Here is a 22221-nt window from a genome sequence, read left to right as displayed (position 1 = left end):
GATTTTTTTCTTTTCTTTCTTCTGTGTTATCAACGAATGATTACTTACCTAACTTGGAATCGAGTAATTGCTTAATTTCTTTGGAATCTTGTAGTTCCTTCACCCATGCCTCTTCTCTATGCTCCAATGGAAAGCTCACGTCGAGTTTTGGTATTGGATATCCTGGCCAGAAGAAAGATGAGAAGCATAATAGTTTAGGTCACCAAAGATTTTTCCAGAGTTGAGGCTGATATCTTGGACATATGGCCCTTAATATCTACGTCCTCCTCAACTACTATTATGTCATCTGGAATCTCTTGCAAGAGTCTTATTTTTCTTTAAGACAAGAACAAAACAAGGCTATTCTCTTCTAACCTATGGAAAGGGAGTAAATCAATTCTGTGCAGAAATCAATACAATAAACTGCTACCGTATCTATTTTGATAATAGATTTATTTAGGTTAGAGCCAAACTATGAAGTAAATCTTCATAAAGTTTTGGCACATTAAAACTGAGAAATGCTGATATTGAGTACTACGTAAAGAGAGAGAGGTAAAGCCAGAAGTTATACAACTGCTTACTGGAATAATTTCAGTTGAGATTTTCAAATTATAATGGAAACGGACTGGGTTAGCAACCAGAAAAGCAGTCTCTATGCTTGTTTCAGCTGAAGACTAGAAGTGGATCCTCTTGAAATTAACCCAAGTAACCATCAAAGGGTGTTTCTCACTGTCAAGCTAAGGACAACCAGAGAAGTTTCTACATTCAGTGCTCTGCTGTGTCCTACCACCCTCTCCTCACTGAGGAGAGCCACTCTGACTCCCATCCTCTCTCCACGCCCCTTCCTCGCCTTCCTCAGCTCTGGCCAAGTTAACCGGTCCGCCATCAAGTTTGGGTTGCAAGTGGCTCATCTGAGATCAAAATGCAGCATGATGTTTAAATATTAGCATCATTAAAATAATATCAGCAAGTTAATTTGATGAAACTTTAAAATTTAAAACATATCAAAACGGAGGAAGTGGACTAAAATACCTTATTTTATATTTTCATGGAAAAAAGGACCTTTTAAGATTAAGAAGCAAAAATGCGTTGCGAATAAAATTCTGTTTAAATTCACTATATTGTTTTTGTTTGGGTTTCAAAGCTAAGAATAGGATGAGAGGGTAATGAGACCGAGGTCAAATAAAAATGGAGGTCATAGATGAAAGGAAAGCTGCAATTACATAAAAGTAGGAGCAAACTGAAACTTGAAATAAGCAGAGAGAGTAGCAAAGGCCTAGGTGTGAAACACTAATTTATAATCTAAATGCAGGGAGGGAGACAGACTTCCAACACGATACCATGAGGAGCTTTGCAGACCTATTTCCTAGTGAAACTGGTGAAAATTACTAAAAATAACAAAGAAATGTTCAAAGTCTAGAAAATTAGGAAACATCTATTGGATTGGCCAAAAAGTTCGTTCGGGTTTTGCCATAAGATGTTCTAGAAGAACCTGAACAAACTTCTTGGCCAGCCCAATATTTTTAAAAATCTGCTAAAATTTACAGAGAACAGCAAGAGTCTTACGTATTTAAACCAAAACTGTTCTCTTTGGGCCCTCTCCCAGCTCCACTACAGACTGGCATAGCCAAGAGCCTGGGGCACTCTTTCCCCCAGCTCCCATTCAGAGGGATATCTTCCTGGGAGGGGCAGGACCCCAGCATTTGTCACCCTACCCTTAGCTATCTACAGTTGAGTCTAAATTCCAGGCCACTGTGGCTGAGAGGTGAGGGCTCCTTTCATCTACCCAGTCTCCACTGGTGGGATAGAGGATCTATCTACCTTGGGTGTAGTATTGCTGAGAATACTAGGGCCCTGATTGCCCTTGCAAGGCAGTTGTGGTTTTGTAAGGCAACTGTGATTATAAGGCAGTGGTTTCTTGCCTGGAAAGGCAAGTCAAGGAGACCTGAGGCTCAGACTTAGTGCTCAGCTCCTAAAGTGGCAATGTGACTCAGAGATAAGCACATTACTGTCCCCACCTCCAGCTCCAGAGCAATGCATCTGAGATTTGGCCTGAGAGGACAAGCAGGCCTTAAAAGAGGTAGCTCCTAAAGTCTTCTCAAAGAAACTGACTTCATTTCCAAGAGAGAGAGGAGACGTTCAAGCCTAAGGATACTCTCAAAAAGAGTGGAGGCTGTAATGAAAGGCAATTGGAAAGAGTGATAGATTTATTGCATATACACACTAAACTGTAGGCTGACTAGTTTGCAGAAGAGAACTGGGGAAAGAGACAGCTGGGAGGAGCCCTCCTGGGATCAGAACAAATCTCAAAAACTGACCTCAGGAACTAGCCCATCTAAGGTGTCTGAATTTGATTGAATTAGTCTACAGAGCAATTTATGCTCCAGGGCATTGTTGAAGCAACAGAACAATTAGCTGGTAATTAATAGCTGGGGCTGGTCATGGCAAGAGACAGCCAAAGAAAGCCCTGCAAAAACTACTGTCATTCCAGGGTGACTATGCGCACACCCAAGGCTGTGCTCCATGAGGGCAATATCAAATGCTTAATATTGCAGGGTGAACTAGAGTTCACTAAAATAATCCAGCCACTCACCAAACAAATAAACAAACTCTGGAGAGTGGGAAGAAGGACACACAGTTGCTACAGAATGTAATCTAAAATGTCCAGTTTCCAACAAAAAACAAGACATGTATGTGAATAGGAAAGTATGACCCCTACACTGGAAAAAAAAAAAAAAGCAGGCAGCAGAATCTGCCTATGAAATTGACTAGATATCTAATTTAACAGACTTCAAAGTAGCCATTATGAATGTGTTTCAAGGACTAAAGGAAACCATGATTAAAGAAGTACAGTAAATTATGATGGCATTACATCACATCAAATAGAGAATATTGATAAACAGGGACTTCCCTGGTGGCGCAGTAGTTAAGAATCCGCCTGCTAATGCAGGGGACACGGGTTCAAGCCCTGGTCCAGGAAGATCCCACATGCTGTGGAGCAACTAAGCTCGTACGCCACAACTACTGAGCCTGTGCTCTAGAGCCCGTGAGCCACAACTACTGAGCCTGCGTGCCACAACTACTGAAGCCTGAGCGCCTAGAGCCCATGCTCCACAACAAGAGAAGCCAGTGCAATGAGAAGCCTGCACACCGCAACAAAGAGTAGGCCCTGCTCGCTACAACTAGAGAAAGCCCGTGCGCAGCAATGAAGATCCAACGCAGCCCAAAGATAAATAAATAATTAAATTTAAAAAATATTGATAAATAGAAATTATTTAAAAAATAATTGAAATCGAGTCCCCCTAAAACTGAGTTCCTCTGCTGAGTTTATGATTAACCCCTCTATCCAAAATTTTATTCCCTTTCTTGTCTGGCACCTGTTCCCCTCAGGATTGAGGAGTATCAATGCAAAGGGGGGATTGAAACCAAGCAGGACTCTCTGTGTCCTCCATTTCTTGTTTGTAGAAAAAGGCTTTAGCCTCCTAGGCCTTCCCTGACTTCCAAAGAGCAAATTCAAGCAGTTACTAATTAGGGAAGTGAGGGAGTGCAGAAACAAAGGAAAAGCAGTCAAGAAACAATAGTTCAGTAAACAGAGTCCTAGTTCCTCCTCAAGGGAGGGAGATATACGTGTGTGTGTGTGTGTGTGTGTGTGTGTATAAAATAATCTGATACATATCTTTGAGTTGTTCTGCAGGAGCTAAGGTTCCCCATCCAGGTGGAGGATGGTAACTACCTTCTGAGACCCCAGACTGGTCAGAAACTTGATGACTGAGATTCCTGAAACATCACTCTGCTACCTCACTATCAACCAATCAGAAGAAAGTCATGCACCCTGCAGCCCTCACTCCAAATGCTGCCTTTAAAAACTCTTCCCTGAAACCCATCAGGGAGTTCAGGTCTTTTAGGTATGAGCCATCTGTTCTCCTTGCTTGGCCCTGCAATAAACCTTTCCTTGCTCCAAACTCCGACATTTCTGTTTGTTTGGCCTCACTGTGTGCCAGGCACAAAAACTTGGGTCTGACAACAGAATCAAGTGGTAATTCTGGAGTTGAAAAGTACAATGACTGAAATGAAAATTTCACTACAGTGGCTCAAGAGTACATCTGAACTGTCAGAAGAATTGCTGAACTCGAAGACATATCAATAGAGGTTATGCTATGAAAAGAACAGAGGCAGAAAAGAATGAAGAAACATGAATGGAGTCTCAGAGAAAAGTGGGGCACCATTAAGTGCACCAACAGATATATAATGAGAGAACCAGAAGGAGAGGAGTGAGAGAAAGGAGCCGAAAAAATATTTGAAGAAATAATGGCCCCAAACTCCCCAAATGTATTTAAAAATATCAATATACACACCTAGGAAGCTCAATAAATTCCATGTACAATAACTACAAAGAGATCTACAAACAGACATATCAGAGTAAAAATCCTAAAAGCCAAATAAGAAGAAAAAACCTTGAAAGACAGCAAATGAAAAATGACTTGCCACTTACAAGGGAACCCTAGCAAGATTAAAAGCTGAGTTCTCATCAGAAACAACAGAGGCCAGAAGACAGTGGGATAATATATTCAAAGTGTTCAAAGAAAAATAAAAACTGTCAACCAAGAATCTTATATCCAGAAATACTATCTTTCAAAAATGAATATGAAATAACATTTCTGATAAACAAAAACTGATGAGAATTCATTGGTAGCAGACTTGCCTAACATGAAACACTAAAGGAAGTTCCTTAGTCTGAAAGCAAGTGATCCCAAACAGTACCTGAATCTACATGGAAAAACAAAGGGCACAAGTAAGGGTAATTATTTAATTATAAAAGATAGTACAAATACAAATTTCTGTTTCTTGTCTTAAAAGATTTTAAAAGTAATTATGTAAAACAGTATGTATGTAGTATATTGTTGGGCAAATAACATATAGAAATGTATTCTATTTGCCAATAACAGCACAAATGAAGTGGGTAGGAGAAAGCTGTACTGGGCTAAAGAAATGACTTCTAACTGAAGTTAGAACTTGAATCCACAGGAAAAATGAAGAAAATCAGAAATGATAAATAATGTTAATATAACAAAAGCTATAACATATACTTGTTTTCCTTTCTTCTCCCAGCTCCTTTAAAAGTCTTAAAATTATATAAAGTAATAACTATAACAAGATATTGTTGAGTTTGTAACATTTTTGATATAATATGTATGACAGTAACACCCCAAAAGGGGAAAAAGGGAATAGAGTTACATAGGAGAAATATTTCTATGGCTCACTGACATTGTTAGTATAAATCCGAAGCTGATTATGATAAGTTAAGATGTACATAATAAATCCTAGAGTAATCACTAAGGAAATAGCTTTAAAAATAGTGAAAATTCATTAAAGTACATAAATTTTACATAGAAAATATTTACTTAGTGTCAAAGAAAGCAGTAAGTGAGGGATAGAGGAGCAAAACAGATATGAGACACATACAAAAACAAAAAGTGAAATAGCAGATATAAATCCAACCATATCAAAAAAAAATAAGATTAAATGGTATGAATTAAACAACTTGATCAAAAGGCAGAGATTGTCAGACTGGATTTTTAAAAATCCAACTATATGCTGTCTAAGGAGACGCATTTCAGATTCAAAGATACAAATAGATTGAATGGAAAAAAATGGAAAAAGATATATCATGCAAGTAGTAACCACAAGACAGCTAGAATGACTATATTAATATACAAAATAGACATTAAAACAAAAAAGTTATTAGAGATAAATAGAATCATTTTATAATGATAAAAGAATCAATCCATCAGGAAGATGTAACAATTATAACCATACGTGCACTTAATAACAGAATACCAAAATACATGAAGGAAAAATGGACAGAAATAGTAAAAGAAATAGGCAATTGAATAGTAATAGTTGGAGACTTCAATATCTCCTTGCACTATTGGATAGGAAATTTAGGCAGATGATCAACAACAGAAGACTTAAAAATTACCATAAACCAACTAAACATCACAGACATTTATAGAACACTCCAACCAACAACAGCAGAGTATACATGCTTCTCAAGTGCACAGAGAAAATTCTACAGGACAGTTGAGATACTATACCGTAAAACAAGTGTTCAAAAATGTTAAAGGGGACTTCTTTGGTGGCGCAGTGGTTAAGAATCCGCCTGCCAGTGCAGGGGACACGGGTTCAAGCCCTGGTCTGGGAAGCCCGCACATGCTGCAGAGCAACTAAGCCCATGTGCCACAACTACTGAGCCTGCGCTCTAGAGCCTGCGTGCCACCACTACTGAAGCCCACGTGCCACAACTACTGAAGCCCATGCACCTAGAGCCCGTGCTCCACAACAAGAGAAATCACCGCAATAAGTCCGCACACCACAATGAAGAGTTGCCCCCGCTCGCCACAACTAGAGAAAGCCCGCGCGCAGCAAAGAAGACCCAATGCAGCCCCAAGATAAAAATAAATAAATGAATAAAAATTTATAAAAAATGTTAAAGGATCACAATTACAAAGTATATTCTCCCACCAAAATGGAATGAAATTATAAATAAATAACAGAAAGGAAACTGGGAACTTCACAAATATTTCAAAATTGAACAACATACTCCTAAGTAACCAATCAGTCAAAGAAGAAATCAAAAGGGAAACTAGAAGTATTTTGAGGTAAATGGAAACGAAATGAAAATGAAAACTTAGGACTGTAAAACCAGTGCTTAGAGGGAAATTTATAGCTATGAATACCTATATTAGAAAGGAAGAAAAATCTCAATAACCTAACTTTGCACCTTACACCATCTCTGGATACAGAGAACATGTGCTCATACTTGAGCTTCTTCTTGGATGAACTTCTTAATTATCTACCAACCTCGCCCCCCACTCACCTTGTCGTCCTACATCCTACATAACATTCAGATCCTTGTGCCTCTGGTGCACTCAGCCTCCACTTCCTGGACTCTCAGAGCCCTGCTCCTGACACTATAACCAATTTGCATTTCCCAACCTATGCTCATGACCCATGTCAGCGGAGGCTACTGACCATTCCTTGACCCATCTTCCACCCTTCTGACGTTAGTTCCTGTCCTCTACTCTTACACACTCCATAGTATACCATCACAGATGCTGAATGAATTGGACGCTTATTGAAAAGGTTTTCACAGATATCAGCCCTCCTTCTATCTGCTAACATGGTGATAACAGTTATGACTTTTATACAGCAAAGATCAAACACTTTGATGATACAGAATAAGTGAAGGCAAGGAGAATTTGGCACTCTCATATGCTGTGGTGGGAGAATAAATTGGTACAACAATTTTGGAGGACAATTTGACAATATCTATTAAAGTTTTAAATACCCATTAACCAATCAACCCCACTTCTAGAAATTTAGCCTATTGACACCTGCATATACACAAGGATGCTCACTGTATATTTTATAGCTTGGCTCCAGGGCTTTGAATCAATGTTGAATGGCAGTCAGAAAGCAGGCTCTAATTTCTACTTCTGTCAGGGGGCTCTTCTCTTCATCCTCAATGCAGACTAGTCTGTGTAGCTGCTATTACCATTGGACGAGTGGTTTTACAGCAATAGAAGAAACATCAATTGCTATTCAGTTGGTATAAAATAAGAGGGTCCTACAAATAGAAACCAAAGTCTATTACCTTAAATTTAACCATTGCTTCTGTCTTTTAGACTATAGTCTAGAACCTTAGACCTTAGTTTCCAAGTGATGATAATGTGTTGTCCAGGATGTTAAACTCACCTCATGGTTATAGCCAAGAGACTCATCATGGGTATATTTTATTTGACCTAATTAACTGAAGAAATTTACTCAAAAAAAATTGACTGCAGAAAAAGAAAAAAAAGATACAAGGATATAATGCACAGCACAGGGAATATAGCCAATATTTTATAATAACTTTAAATGGAGTATAGTCTATAAAAATACTGAATCACTATGTTGTACACCTGAAACTAACACAATATTGTTAATCAACTACACTTCAATTTAAAAACTACTTTCTGACGTAAAAAAACTGAAGTATAAAGTAAAAGGCTAGTAGGGACAGGGAAGCATAGGTGCATACTTGTTTTAAAATATAGCTCCAAATTCTTTGATATTTTTCCCTTCAAGTGGTGGAGTTTAATTTTCTTCCCCTTAAGTGTGGGTTGGATTTAGTGACTTTCTTCTAGTGAATAGAATATGGTAGAAGTGATGGTGTGTGACTAGTTCATCAAAAACATTGTGGCATCCTCCTTGCTTTCTCTTGATTCGTTTGCTCTGGGGGAAATCTGCTGCTGTGTTGTGAGGACACTCAGGCAGCCTATGGAGAAGATTGCTTAGCAGGGAACTGAGGTCTCCTGCCAGCCCCTGCTGACATCTTGACAGCAACTACATGAGCAGCTCTGAGCCAGAAACACCCTGTCAACCACTCCCAAATTCCTGACTCTCAGAAACTGTGAAGTGATAAGTGCTTTTTCTTTTAAGCTACTAAATTTTGGGGGGTAATTTGTTATTCAGCAAAAGCTATCTAATACAAAGAGGGAAAAAGCAACTTGAGGTTAACAAAGAAGGTACTTGATTGATGAATGTTCCCCCCATCCCAGGCTCAGGGAATGACTTCATTAAGCCCCATTATCAAACATTGTGTCATAAAGTCTCCACTGTACCAAGAAATATCATTACTATTGTTAGGGCTGTATATTAGCTAATGATACATCATTTAGTATAAAGAAATTTAAGTTACAAGACTCTTTTGTTGCTCTGCGGACAGCATTTTTTGCCCTACTTTTTACTTTAAATTTTCATCTCTCATATCCTGCATCACCAAAAAGATGTGACCTTTGACATTTTGTATACAATTTCCTAGTGTAAGTTCATGCGGTTAAATTAAAAAAACCTGAGGCTTTGGCAAATGAAAATTGTTCCAAATTTGGTGTACTAATTTTGAACTCCAGACTTTCAAAGATAAGCATGGTATACTTTATATTTTTAGGACCAGCACATCTTTTCTTTCTTATTGCAGACATTCTAATATTTTTGCCTATCTCTAACATCTGGCGTGTCTGGCTTGAATTCAAATAAGGGATTTTTTTTAAATAAGGGATTTTTTAAAGCTTATGTATTTCTTAGATCTCTTTATATTTTCTACTTAAGTTCTTTTCCCTCTTTCTCTCTTATTCTCTCTTCCCACCCCCCTCTGTATTCACATTAAATGAATATCATTAGGTGAATATATGTGTGTATATACATATATTTTTTTCCATTTTCTATATACCCAACAACTTAATGTTTTGCTAACAGGGAATACATTCCAAACTTTAATATAAAATCAACTGACCTCTTCCATTACTTTGAAATTTCTTCTATTCTGCCAGCATCCTGTGCTTTTCACTCACTCAGCCTACAATATGATGTGCTTCATGTAATATACCGAAGATGTTTTCATTTAAAAAAAAACCAGTAAAAGTATAAGCAACCTTTAAATTATAGAACAATAAGTCTTGCATCATTTTGCAAAGCATAATATATCACTTTAACAGTGATGAAAAAGGGGTAGTTTCCTCTCCTCCAAACTGGTATATTTTACTTGTTTAATTCATTCTATCTCTTCCTTGTTGAACACACTGGACATTCCCGTGCTTTAAAGAGTAAAGTATTACAATCAAGAGCAACATTGCTGTTCTGCATCATCTGTGATCTTTGTACCTGGGACTGTTGCTAAGAGGAGCAAATTAACATGGGGAATGAGAGTGCATGTGCAAAAACATTTATCATTAAATATTTCTAGCTAAGTTTCACTACTTGTTGCTGGCATACATACAAAATTACAGATTTTTTAGAACTTTTAAACAGACTATAGACTATAGGTAATGTAAAGATTGGAACGTAAATGACAATATTATATAGTTCTGCTTTGACCATAATATACATACATATGTAGTTGTCGGTTTTTCTTTTTTGTCACCTTTATTTTAAAATATCTAGAGACCCACAAACACCTCAAACTCCACATGGTCAACATGGTCAAATCTAAACTCACATTGACCCACCAAATCTGATCCTCTCTTCTGTTCTCTGTGTCAGTGAATAATATTATCAATCTTCCCAGTTCATTGGCCAGAATCCTGGATACCATCCTTAACCTCTTTTTCTTCTTCATCCAACACCCAGTCAATCACCAAGTCCCATAATTTCTATTTCCTACTTATCTTTCAAATTGGTCTTTTTCTCTCTACCACCACCGACACAATCTTAGACCAGAAAATCATGCTCTCTAAGGTGGATGATTGCAGGATAGCTGTTTCCAGTCTTCCCTCTATTATTGTAGCCAGAGTGACCTTCTAAATGCAAATCTGTGTATATCCCTGCCTTACTTAAGAACATCCAGTGGTTCCCCACTGTTCTGGTAATAAAGCACATCTTCTCAACAAGGCTGACAAAGTTCTTCAAGATCCAGGACCCTGCTTCTCTCTCCAGCCTCTTCAGTGCAACTCTGGCTCCTCTGCTTCTCCTCTGCGCCCTCAAACTGCAGCAGGAAGTCTTCAAATATGCCATGCTCTCTAGCCCTCTGAGCCTTTGCATAGGCTGCCCATTCTGTCCAAAGCCCTCTCCCCTCCCCACTTCCACCACTCAGCAGGCTTACTGCAATTCATCTTGTAGGTGTCTACCCAGATCCCCCTTCCTCAGGGATGCCTTCCCTCTCTGCCAAAAAGCTGGTTAGGTGGCAATCCTATGAGCTCCCATAGCATCCTACTCCCTCCAATACATCATTTTACAGTCCTATTTTCATATCTGAATCATCCATAGGAGCTGAAGCTCCAAGGTGCCTGGGACTGATTTTCTGTCTTGTGTACTAGAGACCCCAGGGTAGCAACCCACTGAATGTGGAAAATATCTGCAAATCATATACCTGATAAAGGATGGATATCCAGCATATATAGAGAACTCTAAAATTCAACAACACCAAAAAAAAACATCAAAAATGTGCGAAGGACCTGATTAGACATTCTCCAAGGAAGATTTACAAATGGTCAATAAGCACATGAAAAGATGCTCAACATCACTAATCATTTGGAAAATGCAAATCAAAACTACAGTGAGATACCACCTCACACCCATTAGGAATGCTACTATCAAAAAAAAAACAGGTGTTGGTGAAGATGTGGAGAAACTGGAAACCTTGTGCACAGTTGGTGAGAACATAAAATGGTACAGTCTCTGTGGAAAACAGAATGGAAGTACCTCAAAAAATTAATTAAAACTAGAAATGCCGTATGATCCAGCAATTTCACTTCTGGTTATATACCCAAAAGAAGTAAAAGCAGGGTCTCAAACAGATATTTTTACATCCATGTTCACAGAAGCATTATTCACAATAGCTAAGATGTAGAAGCAGCCCAAGTATACGTTTATGGAAAATGGATAAGCTAAATGTGATATATACATACAAAGGATTATTATTCAGCCATTAAAAGGATGGAAATTCTGAACCCTGAGGACATTATGCTAAGTGAAATAAGCCAGAAAGGTGAATGGTGGTTGCCGGGGGTGGGGGGCGGTGGTGGAATGTAAAAATGGGGAGTTATTGTTTAAATGGGTCTAGAGTTTCAGTTTTACAAGATGAAAATAGTTATGGAGATGGATATTGGTAATGGCTCCACAAAATTATAAATGTATTCAATGCCACTGAACTGTACACATAAAAATGGTTAAGGTGGCAAACCTTAGGTCGTGGGTATTTTACCACAATAAAAAAAATTGAAAAGAGAAAAATAGGCTTCCTGAGCAGGGTCATTAGCTTAAGGGGTTTTCAATCCCATTCGATTGAAGGTGCTTTGTGCCCAGCTATCCCCAGAGAGATATTTCCTCCTTCTGCTCTTTTTTTATTTTTTGATTTTTTTGATGTGGACCATTTTTAAAGTCTTTACTGAATTTGTTACAATGTTGCTTCTGTTTTATGTTTTGGTTTTTTTGTCCACGGGGCCGGTGGGATCTTAGCTCCCTGACCAGGGATCGAACCCACACTCCCTGCATTTGGATCTTACCTCCCTGACCAGGGATCAAACCCACACTCCCTGCATTTGGAAGGCAAAGTCTTAACCACTGGACCGCCAGGGAAGTCCCTCCTCCTTCTACTCTTGATCAGAGTGGCCTGTTTCCATCAGGTTATCGGTATTCTAAGCAACCTCAACCCTGGAGAGCTCTTGAGCTCTCAAAATGGAAACCAAAGAAAGGAAATAAAACCCTTGCCTTACCAGGGTCCAGAAAGGGCTGGCCTTCCCCAGCAGCACCGAAGCTCAGCTCCTGCGGCCCTGCCTGTGGGATCCACGCCTCTGCCACTGGGACCTCCGGGGCAGGTCCCATTACTTGGAGTGGGGGTGACTCCAGGTGGATGTTTGGCGGTATGTGTGCCATTCCCACTGGTGCCAGTTCTTCCAAGAGCATTTCCTGTCTATCGAGCTGGGGGAAATGCCAGAACCGTCACTGAAGTCCAGACCAGCCCTGCCCAGTAGCAATATAATGCAAGCCACCCATGTCCTTTTAAATGTACCAGCAGCCATATGAAACAAAAAATGAAATAGGTAAAGTTGATCTTAATAACACACAGTATTTAACCCAAAAATATCTAAAATATCATAATTTCAGAATGTAATCAATATAAACAATTGTTACGAGATATTACACCGACTTTTGTTTCATACTAAGTTTTTGGAATGTGCTGTGCATGTTATACTTACAGCACATCGCGATTTGGACTAGCCACATTGCAAGTGCCCCAGAGCCACCCCTGGCTAGTGGCTGTTCTGGGTGGTGCGCGACTAGACCATACAAAGTAAGCTAAACCGAGAAGATGGAGAAAGGAAGGGAAACCATAAATTCATTCTATCCTAGGGGGACAGGGACCCTTGGATGACTCCAAGGAGAGTTGACCCCATCAACACACCAGGCAGAAGTGCCCCTAATGCCCACCAACAAACACCTTCTTCTCCCAAAGATTCTGTCCGTGCTCAGCTATGGCTTTCACTGGATGGTTCTGAACAGAGGCCAGCGCCACCGCCCCCATGGGGCATTTTGCCTATGATGGCAGGTGGTGGCTATCAGAATGTAACGAGTCAGAGGTGGGAGTCTATGTACTCGGCTGGCCAAAATGTTCGTTCGGGTTTTGCTGTAACGTCTTATGGAAAAACCAGAACAAACTCTTTGGCCAACCCAATAATTCACAGGGCAGAATTGTTCCACCTCCCAAACAATTTAGGAATGTTCCCTCAAACATTCATGTACGTAAAAAGAACCTTTCAAGGACCTCACTCTGTTGGTCATATAAACACAAAATATTTTTGCATATTTTAGCATGACTTGAATGCTCTAGGAAAGCATTACTTTGGAAATCAAATGAAGACTATACTACTTATTGTTTGGACTGACCAAGAGTTGTTTGCCACTTTGAGAAATCATATGACCAACAGCAACACCGCTCACAGTGTTTGAGCTGTATCACATCAGTCAGAAGTTCTGCCTGTCGCCTTCCCAATGTATCTGTGCATAGATTCAAGCAAATGACAACCTCCTGAAGTTTTGGTGCAGTCAAGCCCAAATATGTGCACGCTCACATGCTTATTAATTCATAAGAAATCACACTCCTTTTCCTTTATATTCCTTCTAGACTCTACTTGACTCAGGGTTGGCAAAATTTTCTTGTAAAGAGACAGACAGTAAATATTCTAGGCTTTGTGGGTAGTATTGGTCTGTTGCCTCTTCTTTTTTTTTAAACCACTCTTCAAAAAGGTAATAACCATTACTAGCTCATGGGTTGTATAAAAACAGGCTTTGTCCAATATTTGGCCCATAGAGCACTTATTATATTGATTTTTTTTCTAATTCGGTGTATATAAGGAGGTTATATTATCTATAAATTTCATTTTAGCACAGTAAAGGGGACATTACCAAATATCTGTTATAGAAGTGGAGTTGGGTTTAATAGTTGAAACATATGCCAATTCCAGCAGAAGGAAACATATGCCAATTCCAGCAGAAAGGAAAAAATGGAAAGCCCTGCAGGGAAATCCTGAGGCACCAGACAGAACGTCTGATCCAGTCCCAGCTGCCTCTGCTACTTCTTTTGGTCTAATTCCCAAGATCCCAACCTCTTTTCTCACCTGCTGCTCTGGTATCTCAAGTTCTCTCTGTAAGTCTTCTATCAGTGACACAACTCTTTCTCTGTTCTCCGGGCAATGTTCCCTCACCCAGGTCTCTATCTCTGTGGGCAGAATCGTTAGGAATTGCTCCAACACCAGCAGCTCCAAGATTTGCTCCTTAGAACGCATCTTTGGCTTCAGCCATTGACAGCAGAGCTCCCAGAGTTTGTTGAAAGCTTCATGAGGCCCAGATGCTTCTTTGTACTGGAACTGCCGGAAGCGCTGGCGGAAGACCTCACAGTCGGTATCATACTCTTGAAACACCGAGCCCTGATTCAAGGAGGCCTGGATTGCACAACCCAGGGCCACAGCCATCGCCAACTTCCAGCACTGTACAATTTATCTGGGTCCCGAAGCGGCAGATTCCAATTTCTTTCTTTGTGTTATCCTCCGGGCAGAGCCACCTACAAGCTAAGGACGGGACAAAATGAGGAAGGAGAAACAGCAGTGGTTACCAGAGGGTAGACTAACCTCCCTTAACTTGCTTACTTTTCTCCAAAGCCCTAAAGAAGCAGATCATAATCTTTTGGGGGGTTTTGAGAATCTGATGAAAGTCATGGACAATTTCTAGAAAGATACACTACACAGCAAATTCAATTTCAAAAAGTTTACAAAATCTTCAAGACCATCCACGGATTCTCTAGAACTGTGCTATCCAATATGGTATTCGATAGTCCCGTGTGGGTCGGGGGAGAGATAAATTAGGAGTTTGGGATTAACAGATACACACTACTATATATAAAATAAGTAGACAACAAGGACCTACTGTACAGCACAGGGAACTATACTCAATATCTTATAATAACCTATAATGGAAAAAGAATCTGAAAAAGAACATATATATATACACACACACACACACATATATGTACATATTGGGTTGGCCAAAAAGTTCGTTTGGTTAGTGAATACGTTGTTCCATAAGGTTTCTCGTGAAAATGAAAAATGTGTCCTTTATTTTCACTTAAAACCGAACAAACTTTTTGGCTGACCCAATACATATACATCTGAACCACTTTGCTGTATATCTGAAACTAATACAACATTGTAAATTAACTACACCTCAGTAAAAATAAAATAGTCCCATGTGGAAGTTTAAATTAATTAAAACTAAAAATTCAATTTCTCATTCATACTAGCCACATTTCAAGTGCTCAAGAGACATCTTTGTGTGGTACATATATACAATGGAATATTACTCAGCTATAAAAAAGGATGAAATAATGCCATTTGCAGCAACATTGATGGACCTAGAGGTTGTCATACTTAGTGAAGTAAGTCAGACAAAGACAAATATATGATATCGCTTATATGTGGAATCTAAAAAAAGGCTACAAATGAACTTATGGACAAAACAGAAATAGTTACAGATGTAGAAAATAAACTTATGGTTACCGGGGGGTAAGGGGTGGGGGAGGGATAAACTGGAAGATTGGGATTGACACATACACACTACTATATATAAAATAGATAACTAATAAGGACCTACTGTATAGCACAGAGGACTCCACTCAGTACTCTGTAATGGTCTATGTGGGAAAAGAATCTAAAGAAAGAGTGGATATACGTATATGTATAACAGATTCACTTTGCTGTACACATGAAACTAACACAACATGGTTAATCGACTATACCCCAATAAAAATTTTAAAAAAGAGACATCTTTGCAGAAAGTTCTATTGGACAGCTCTGCTCTAGAATTCCATGGACCCAGTGAACCCCTACAGATTTAGTGGCCTTTAAACCCAGTCCCAGCCTAATTTCAAATGTCTTGTGTTTCTGAATATAGCTAGGCCACAGAAGAAATGGAGGAGCAATACTTACAATGGTGAAGAACCATGAAAGTCCATCTACCTTTGAGTAACCCTTAGTCACCTTCAACCATGGGCATCTTGGCTAGGGCCATGCCTTGCAAAGACAGCAAACCACCAATCAGTCCCTAATTCCTCTCCACTGGAGGTTATGCATAGTTCAGGCAACATCACCGTGACCCTCATCCTGAAACAGCATTCTAAGTGACTTTCTCATGAGCAAAACACATGGCAACAGGGCAGGCCAGCAGGAATCAGTTCTACATTAATAACCAAGAACATCTGTCACATTCATCACGCCTTGTGCCAGCTACTGTTCTAAGCCTCCCACACGCATCAGTTCATTTAGCCCTCACCCAACGTTAGGAGGTGGGCTCTAGTACTGTGCCCTGAATACAGATGAGGGGACTGAGGTGAACCTGAGGAGGATGGAATAACTTTGTCCCAAGTCACACAGTAAACGTCAGAGGGAAGTGGGGAGGAGGTTGGAATCTACAGACTCCCGCACTGCTCACGTCCCAAACATCCACATATTCTCTGAGTGCAGCCTCTGAGGTCACAGAGGCCGTCACGTACATGTCCCCACAGGTCTCAGCACCGGTGCCCACTCCCCCCACTGCCCCGTGTGCTGTGGCTGCACTCTGTCTGCATTTGCCAGGACGCCTCATGTACCTGTCCTCTTCCTTGGGGTGGTGGGACAAGGAAAAATATGCTCATGATCTCACCCAGTCATGCCAGATGGGCACTGCCCCCATAGCACCGTTATCTTGATGGCAGCCTGGGCTTCAGCGGCAGACCCATCTCGTGATAACATGCTAGCTCTGAGTCCCTGACGCCCAGGGCTTCTGTCGCTAACACGAGATAATCACGGCATCTCTTTCATAGAAGTTCCTGACGCGGATCCCAGCGCAGGGAAAGGAACAGCAGTGTGCCTGGCACAGAGGAAGCGCTCAGGAAAGCTCATTTCCTAGGAAGCTTCTATTTCCTCCCACCCCACCCCGCCAAGGCACCTAACCGTCGCTGGAGGGCATCCAGGGACCGTGCTGGTTTGGGCTATGGACCCGCCTTGAATGCGCTCCAGCCTCACAGCTGGGCAGCCCTCCGCGGACGGTCCCCAACCTTCCACCACGCCGACCAGGGACTTGACCCTCCGCCTTTCTCCCCGTCGGCCCTTCCGGATGAAAACTTCACTCCACCCCGGGGCTGATGGCTTCTCCTCAAAGCCTCCTGAATGAAGCCGGCCCACAGGGCCCGTGTATGAAGAAGGGTGTAAAGAGAGGGCACTCGGGGAAAGGATAGGGGGACAAGCCTAAAAACCAGCTTAAAATCGGGGGGCCGCGGCGCGCCCCGAGCGTGCTCCCCGGGGAGGATGTCCCGCCGCCCGGAGGGGCGCTCCCCGCCCAGGAGAAGCCCGGGAAGGCCCGGCCGGGTCGCAGGGAGCGGCGGCGGGGATCCGGGCCGGACAGGGGCCCGCCGCCCGTCGCTCCTTCCCGTGCCCGCACCCGGACCGGGGCTGGAAGCGGCCGGTTAGCGCAGCCCGAGCGGGAAAGGAGCCCCGCTCCCCGCGCCCGCGCCCCAGGGACGGCCACGCCCTCTGACCGCTCCGGGACTCACCGCCTCAGCGCCCACGGCTCTCCCAGGCTCACCGGGGGCAGCTGCCCAGGGCGCAGGCGCGCGGCCAGGCTGCGGACTACAACCCCCGGCAGGCTACACGCCACTCGCCTAAAGATCTCGGCCCCTAAGGATGCTGACCCGGGAGAGGCTGGGAGTTTCCTTGGTCTCCCCTCGGCCTGAGGCCGCTTTTGGAAGCGATCCCATTTCCGGTCTTAAGCGACTCTAGATTCCCGGGGACTGGGTGGGGCGTGCTCCAGTTCTAGATCCTAGTGAGGGCTTCTCTCCCGTCAGCCCTAGAGTAACCGGAGCGACTGGGGACATCCTTAAATCTGTTATGACTGTATCAGTGATTCTCAAACCTCTCTTTTTAGGAAGAATTTTTTTGCGAGAATCTTAAAAATTCAGATTTCTGCGTTCTACCCCAACACCCATACTCATTGGATCTCGCATGAACTCGAGAATTTGCATTTCAATAAACTTTTCTGGGGATAATGACTCTGATCTTCCGCTCCCGGGTCACAGTGGCCTAGCTACCTTTGTATTTTCTTCTCGTAAAGAACCGAGCTTCGACGAAACTACCCCGTGCATTCCTCTCTGCTTTCGGCCGCCACCAGAGGGCTCTTGGGTCTTTAGGTTAGCCCATATGGCCCCTCCTCTTGTCTTCCAATTGGTCGTCCGCAGGTCCCGCCCCTGGAGTCAAATTTTCCCTTCTGGGTGGTCAGCCGTGAGTTGTGGCCAGGCCAGAGGCGATGATGTCATTCTGGAGATGTAGTCCTCACATTCGTCCCGAGCTAGTTTGTGAGTGTGTGTGTCTCTGGACGCCAAAGTTTAGTGTTGGTCCAAGACAGAGAAGAAAGAGCTGCCTGCGATTGTGCCTCCCAGAGGCTCTGGTGGAAGTGAGACCTGGGGCAGGCGCCCCGCTGTCGCGAGCCTACAGAGGCCAAGGCACTTGAATCTGCTCCGCCTGGGCTGGAGTTGGGCTCATGGACTGGGTGGCCCCAGGGGTACGCCGACTCCTGCGGATTCCGTGTATTGTTGGCTGAGGCGCCAGGCGCCTTCGCCAGCTGTCGCAGCTGGTTTCCGGACCAAGATGGTCTGCGTTTGACCCCAACTCCCAGGAGCAAAAAGTAGTCCTCATTGTGATAGCAGAGTAGTTTCTGCGCCTGGAGCCATGCGAGGCCCAGCTTGGAAGCGTGTCATCTGCGCTTCTATGTGTTCTGCCGCTGGTCCCCCAGAAACCCTCAGGCGGCTTCTGGAGCTTTGCCACGGCTGGGTGGCTTTGGCTTGAGATGCGCACCATGAAGCAGGTCCTGGCGCTGCTGGTGTTGGAGCAGCTGCCGACTATCCTGTCCCAGGAGATCCACAACAGCGTGCAGAAGCTGCACCCGCACAGCTTGCCAAGAAGCTGTGAGTCTTTTAAAATACATGCAGACAGAGGTTGCGAGACGGAGGGGAGGGAATAGGTGAGTGAGTGCGACAGAGATGTTTTGTGTGCGGTTTGGTGGCCGCGACTGGGACATCACGGTGTCGTACTTCCCCACCCGGAGTCTCTTGATTGCCCTGAGTAGACCTACACGGGCAAGTGACTTTGTAGTTTAGTCTGGAACTTCCATCCTCCAGATTTCCCCCCAAGCGCACAGAGGGAACAGTGAAGAGGGCCTGTTTCCACAGGGAGGCAGGTCACTGCTGCAATAGCCAGTGTCAGCTTGGATCACAGGGGTTCGAATCTTGGCTCTGCCCACTGGCTCCGTGGCTTGGGACAAGTTACTTTCCTCTTTGCGCCTCAGTTTCCCCTTTGGTAAAATGGCTTCTGGTATTGTTTTGAGGATTAAAGGGAGAGCAGCGCGTACATTTTGATCACACTGCTGGCACGTAGTCAGTGCTTAAAACTGTAAGCTGGCCGGGTGCGGCGGCACACGCCGGTGGTCCCAGCTACTCCGGTGGTTGAGTCGGGAGAACCGCTTGAGCCCTGGACTTCCGGGCTGTAGGGCGCTCTGTGATCGCGTGTCTGCACTAAGTTCAGCTTCAATCTGGGAACCTCCTGGAAGCGGGGGACCACCAGCTTTCCTCTGGAGGGGTGAACAGGCCCAGGTCTGAAATGGAGCAGGTCAAAACTGCCCTGCTGATCAGTAGCCACATGGCGCCTGTGACTAGCCACTGCCCTCCAGCCTGGGCAACAGAGCAAGACCCCCGCCCTGACAAACGAACAAAACTCTTAGCCATCGAGTTCCCTGGCAGTCCAGTGGTTAGGACTCTGCGCTCTCACTGCCGAGAGCCCGGGTTCGATCCCTGGTCAGGGAACCAAAATCCCACAAGCCGCGTGGCCAAATCTTTTAGCTGTATATTAGGGTCAGCAGTCAGGGCTGTGGAATGGCCTCACTGACACCGAGAGGGTGGAGCATGGATGCTAACAAGAAAGAGTTTCTGAAGTCAAGGTTCCTCAGTGCGGAGAGAAAGACCTCAGAAATGGTGGTTTGGGGTTTTTCTGGAAGGGGGCTGGGGAATATCTCTTAGTAGAGTCCCTCTTTTAAATTAAACTTTTAATCTTGACATTATTGTAGAGTGGCAGGCAGTTGAAAGAAATAGAGAGGTCTCCTTTCCCCTCTCCCTCCTTTCCCCAGTGGTAGGTAACATCTTGCAAAACTATAGCACAAGGCACAACCAGGATATTGACATGAATACAGTCTGGATACAGAACAGTCCATCACTGCAAGGGGCCCTCCTGCTGCCCCTTTGTAGACGCACCCACATCTTGTCCTTCCCATCCACTCCTCTCCTGCCCATTCCCAGACCCCTCACCCCTGGCAACCACGAATCTGTTCTCCTTTTCTAGAAGTTTGTCATTTCAAGAATGTTTTATAAATGGAATCATATAGTCTGTAACCTTTTGAGATTGGCTTTTTTTGTCCCACTCAGCATAATTCACTGGAGATTTATCCACATCCTTCTGTGTAACAATTATTTGTTCCTTTTTATTGCTGGGTAGCATCCCATGGTATGGATGTACCACAGTTTGTTGAACCAGTCACCCACTGAAGGACCTGGGGGTGGTTTCCAGCTTTTGGCTATTAGAAGTAAGCCCGTGTGAACATTTAATTGTTTGCTGAATTATTTTTATGGTCGATGCTTTACAATCATGGTCAGATCATTCTGACACCTATTTCACTTTGGAGTTAGTGTCACTTGATCGTCTTTTCTCATTCAGGTTGTGAATTTCCTGGTTCTTTGTATGAAGGATGATCTTCCATTGTGTCCTGGACATTTTGGTGTCGTGTCAGGAGACACTGGGGTCTGTTGGAGCTGGGTACTGTAGCACAGGGGTCCCCAAACCCCAGGCCGAGGACCGATCCTGGTCGGAGGCCTGTTAGGAACCGGGCCGCACAGCAGGAGGTGAGGGGCGGCCGAGGGAGCGAAGCTTTGTCTGCGGTTTCCCACGGCTCCCATTACCGCCTGGACCACCCCCGCTCCCCCGTCCGTGGGAAAATTGTCTTCCATGGAAACCGGACCCTGGAGCCAAGAAGGTTGGGGACCGCTGCTCTAGCTTGCAGTGCCCCTGTTGAGGTTTGGCGAGCAGGCCCTGGCCTCCTGCCGTGGGCTGCGCTTGGGAGGACAGCATGAATTTCCAAGCCTCTGCGGTGCTGTTTTGGTTTGCTTGGTTTACCGCAGGCTGCTGGGGATGCTGCCTGGGGACATGGAAGGAGCTTCCCCAGGCCGGGCCACCTTGGGATTCTAGGCGGGGGAAGGGATTCCACCTGCTGCCTCCGAGAAAGGGATGCTTCTGGAGGCAGGAGCCCCCGCCAGTGGGCAATGGGGAATGTTTCCTGGGCCTGGGCTCTTTGTGGCCGGTGCCTCCCAGCAGTAGAGTGTCTCTTGGGGGCGGAGAGGGCAGTTTCAGGGCCAGCAGAGAAGCAGTGTGCTTGCTTTGCAGTGGATGTCTTCCTTGAGTGACCTAGAACTACATAACTATTCCATTTTTTTTTTCAGATTAAAGGTGGAAGAAATCTGACATGCAGTGTGATCTCACCATCTCCGCTGTGTCTGAGAGCCCCTGCATAGACTGTTAGGAGGAATAGAATCCCCTCTCCAGTGTAACCCAGGAAAACTGTATCGACATAACAACATATCAAATGAAAAGGAGTGACAGGTACCTTTTATTTTAACAGGTGAAACAAGGGAAGAGTTTGTTATTCTACAATTATTATTTATGGCTGTGTTGGATCTTCGTTGCTGCACACGGGCTTTCTCTAGTTGCAGCGAGCGGGGGCTACTCTTCATTGCGGTGCGCAGGCTTCTCATTGCAGTGGCTTCTCTTATTGTGGAGCACGGGCTCTAGGTGCACGGGCTTCAGTAGTTGTGGCATGCATGCTCAGTAGTTGTGCCTCGTGGGCTCTAGAGCTCAGGCTCAGTAGTTGTGGTGCACGGGCTTAGCTGCTCCACAGTATGTGGGATCTTCCTGGACCAGGGCTCAAACCCGTGTCCCCTGCATTGGCAGGTGGATTCTCAACCACTGCACCACCAGGGAAGTCCTCTACATTTTTTTTTCATTTTCCAAAATTACAGATAGGCATAAGCAGGTAGGTTATACAACTTTTTGGCAATGGCCAGCTCCATCCTGGTGCAGCTCG

The 22221-nt window shown here is 43.7% G+C and overlaps 1 protein-coding gene across 4 annotated transcripts in view; it reads right to left on the bottom strand.

The window, feature by feature from the left end:
- The window catches only part of ZNF449 (zinc finger protein 449), a 25511-nt gene extending 3389 nt beyond the window's left edge, over positions 1-22122 (bottom strand). The window contains exons 1-4 of one of the 4 annotated variants that reach the window (XM_060291984.1): positions 21745-22122; positions 14133-14582; positions 12231-12435; positions 49-162 (exon numbers count right to left, since the gene is read on the bottom strand). In XM_060291984.1, coding sequence (XP_060147967.1) covers positions 49-162; positions 12231-12435; positions 14133-14486 — 673 coding nt within the window. In that variant the 5' untranslated portion in view covers positions 14487-14582; positions 21745-22122. Of the gene's footprint in view, positions 1-48; positions 163-12230; positions 12436-14132; positions 14583-15660; positions 16243-17596; positions 17661-21744 lie in introns of those variants that run through there. The other 3 variants (XM_030844972.2, XM_060291985.1, XM_060291983.1) reach the window with 3 other exon arrangements.
- Positions 22123-22221: the final 99 nt, after the last annotated feature.

The sequence above is a fragment of the Globicephala melas genome, chromosome X (assembly GCF_963455315.2).
Source record: "Globicephala melas chromosome X, mGloMel1.2, whole genome shotgun sequence".
In the NCBI taxonomy this organism is placed as follows: Eukaryota; Metazoa; Chordata; class Mammalia; order Artiodactyla; family Delphinidae; genus Globicephala; species Globicephala melas.
The sequence above is the reverse complement of the archived record's forward strand: the minus strand, read 5'-3'. Positions and strand labels throughout refer to the sequence as shown.